The sequence below is a fragment of the Cordyceps militaris genome (assembly GCF_000225605.1).
Source record: "Cordyceps militaris CM01 unplaced genomic scaffold CCM_S00009, whole genome shotgun sequence".
Taxonomy (NCBI): Eukaryota; Fungi; Ascomycota; class Sordariomycetes; order Hypocreales; family Cordycipitaceae; genus Cordyceps; species Cordyceps militaris.
This window is the reverse complement of record NW_006271977.1, coordinates 93,941-96,040: the sequence shown is the minus strand read 5'-3', so window position 1 is coordinate 96,040 and position 2,100 is coordinate 93,941. Positions and strand designations below refer to the sequence as shown.

The window sequence follows — 2,100 nt, the reverse complement described above, 5'->3', positions numbered from 1 at the left end:
TCCCCGGGAAGCGCGTGCGGTGCGTGGCGCGCACGAGCGGCGCGCAGCGCGGCGAGATCCTCCCCGCGCTGTGCAGCGTCAAGATGTACGGTCGCGCGTCGCCGAGCCACGCCTACCAGGTGGCGAGCGGCGGCAGCGGCGTGCAGGCGATGGGGATCCCCGGCGACAGCGGCGCGTGGCTCGTGGGCGCCGACGACGGCGCGCTGTGCGGACACGTGCTCGCGTGGAGCGTGCGCAAGCGCGTCGCGTATATATGCCCCATGGACGTGCTGCTGCTGGATATTGCGCAGACGCTCGGCGCCGGCGAGGTCCGGCTGCCTGGCGGCCAGCCGGTCGTGGTGCTGGAGGAGGAGCCTGTGCAGGTGCTGACGCCGGTGCTGGGCTTGCATGCGTTGGAGAGGGAATTGAAGGGCTTGAGTATGCGCGAGATGGCGGTCAAGCACGGCATTGAGGTGCGGAGTTGACGGCGCGGATACCCAGCGTGTATGATTAGCGAGCTATATGGTTGGTGTTTGTAGAATGAGATTTGGATTGATATGTAGTTGAAGCAACGGTCGCGATTATGGAACAGCTTTCACTTTTGACCCTCATCCGGTAGAGAATGCCGGGTTGTTGTCTTTATTGTTCAAAATATATCAGGAATTTATTATCTGTAGAAGTTATCATGCATGAGCGGTTAACACCATCCAGTAACTTACCATTTAAGTGTTCGCCCCGGTTTGATGGAGCTATGCGAGGACACGCCGCGATTGTTTGGTATATCCAAGATTTATGTTGAGTTGTGCCGTTTTTTATTTTTGCACTTTTCGGCTAGAGAATTTCATTGTCTCCTTGGTGCATCGCGTTGTCGAGGAGCCAAGCAGGAGTTAATTTGCTCAACGGCTCGCGAAAATAGGGCATGGCATCGTTGGCGACAAAAAAACCCTGCTCGCTAAACGGTGATGCCTAACGCTGCTTGGTGCGAGCGCGCCCTTCTGGAAGAGTCACCAGTATGTATGTATATCTCTTTTTATTCATAAGCCCTTTTGGACTGTTGTCTGCTTTAGCGATGCTCACTCATGCGCTGCTGTCGCGTTGTCTGTTCACTTCCCTTCGCGGCTAACAAAATAATTCGCCTGAACCAACACGACGCGAATTCGCATCCCACAGGAGGCCGAAAAACATCCCAATTATTCCTCAGAATCTGCTTTCCATAGACCATCCGCCCTGACCCCGCTCGAGGCTTCAGCTTCTGCCATTAATGGCGGACGGCGAGCGACAGCCAGGGCACCTCACGACAACCTTCTTGAGACTCTTTAAGCGCGGCCGTGTCCAACAACATCCGGGAATCACATCCAATTGCTTGGCCCGGTTAGAGAAACCAAGAGACTATAGTCGATAAGTGAAAAATACTATAGTCTTATAGACTATAGTCTACAAGATATCAGGGTAGAGGAGGTACTAGCAAAGCAAGCTTCTTAGTTAGCCATACTAACTCTATGCTTGGTTAGCTATACTGGCTCTATGCTTGGTTAGCCATACTGACTCTATGCTTGGTTAGCTATACTGATTCTATGCTTGGTTAGCTATACTGATTCTATGCTTAGTTAGCCATACTGACTCTATGCTTAGTTAGCCATACTGACTATAGGCTTAGTTAGCTCTGTGGCCGGGTAAGATACTAAGTAGGCGACTTTCACTATTCCTAACCAAGCACGACAATTAGTCATACACGCTCGGTTAGCTCCGTGGCCGGGTATTATGCTATGTAGGCAACTATTAGCGTAACTACTAACTAGGCGTACTACGCTACGTAGGCGGCACTGCACTAGATAGACTTACATATATAGGCGGCTAGAGCATGATAACTAAAGAGGCGGCAACCCCATCTCAAGGTTGCGGCTTTTCCTATACAAAATACGATTGAACCAGGACTTGGGTGGTCCCGGATTTTTTTTGCCGGGGGGGGGCACAACATGCGCTGGTTTGCTATTGACTGTCCCACTGTCTTGAATTGAGATGGATGGTATGCTCTTTCCTCCTTTTTTCTTGTTCTTTTGTTGTTGTAAATGTGTGAGCGAGTCTGTGGTTGGAGGTTGTGAAGTGCGCCGAGGTGCCCGT

General features: G+C 51.8%; 1 protein-coding gene across 1 annotated transcript in view; it reads left to right on the top strand.

The window, feature by feature from the left end:
* Positions 1 to 464, top strand: part of CCM_09364 (uncharacterized protein) — a gene marked incomplete at both ends in the record, with an annotated part of 3,219 nt that extends 2,755 nt beyond the window's left edge. The window contains 2 exons of the mRNA XM_006674498.1: positions 48 to 230; positions 291 to 464. Of these exons, the coding sequence (XP_006674561.1) occupies positions 48 to 230; positions 291 to 464 (357 nt within the window). The remainder of the gene's footprint in view (positions 1 to 47; positions 231 to 290) is intronic.
* Between the last annotated feature and the right edge of the window lie 1,636 nt (positions 465 to 2,100).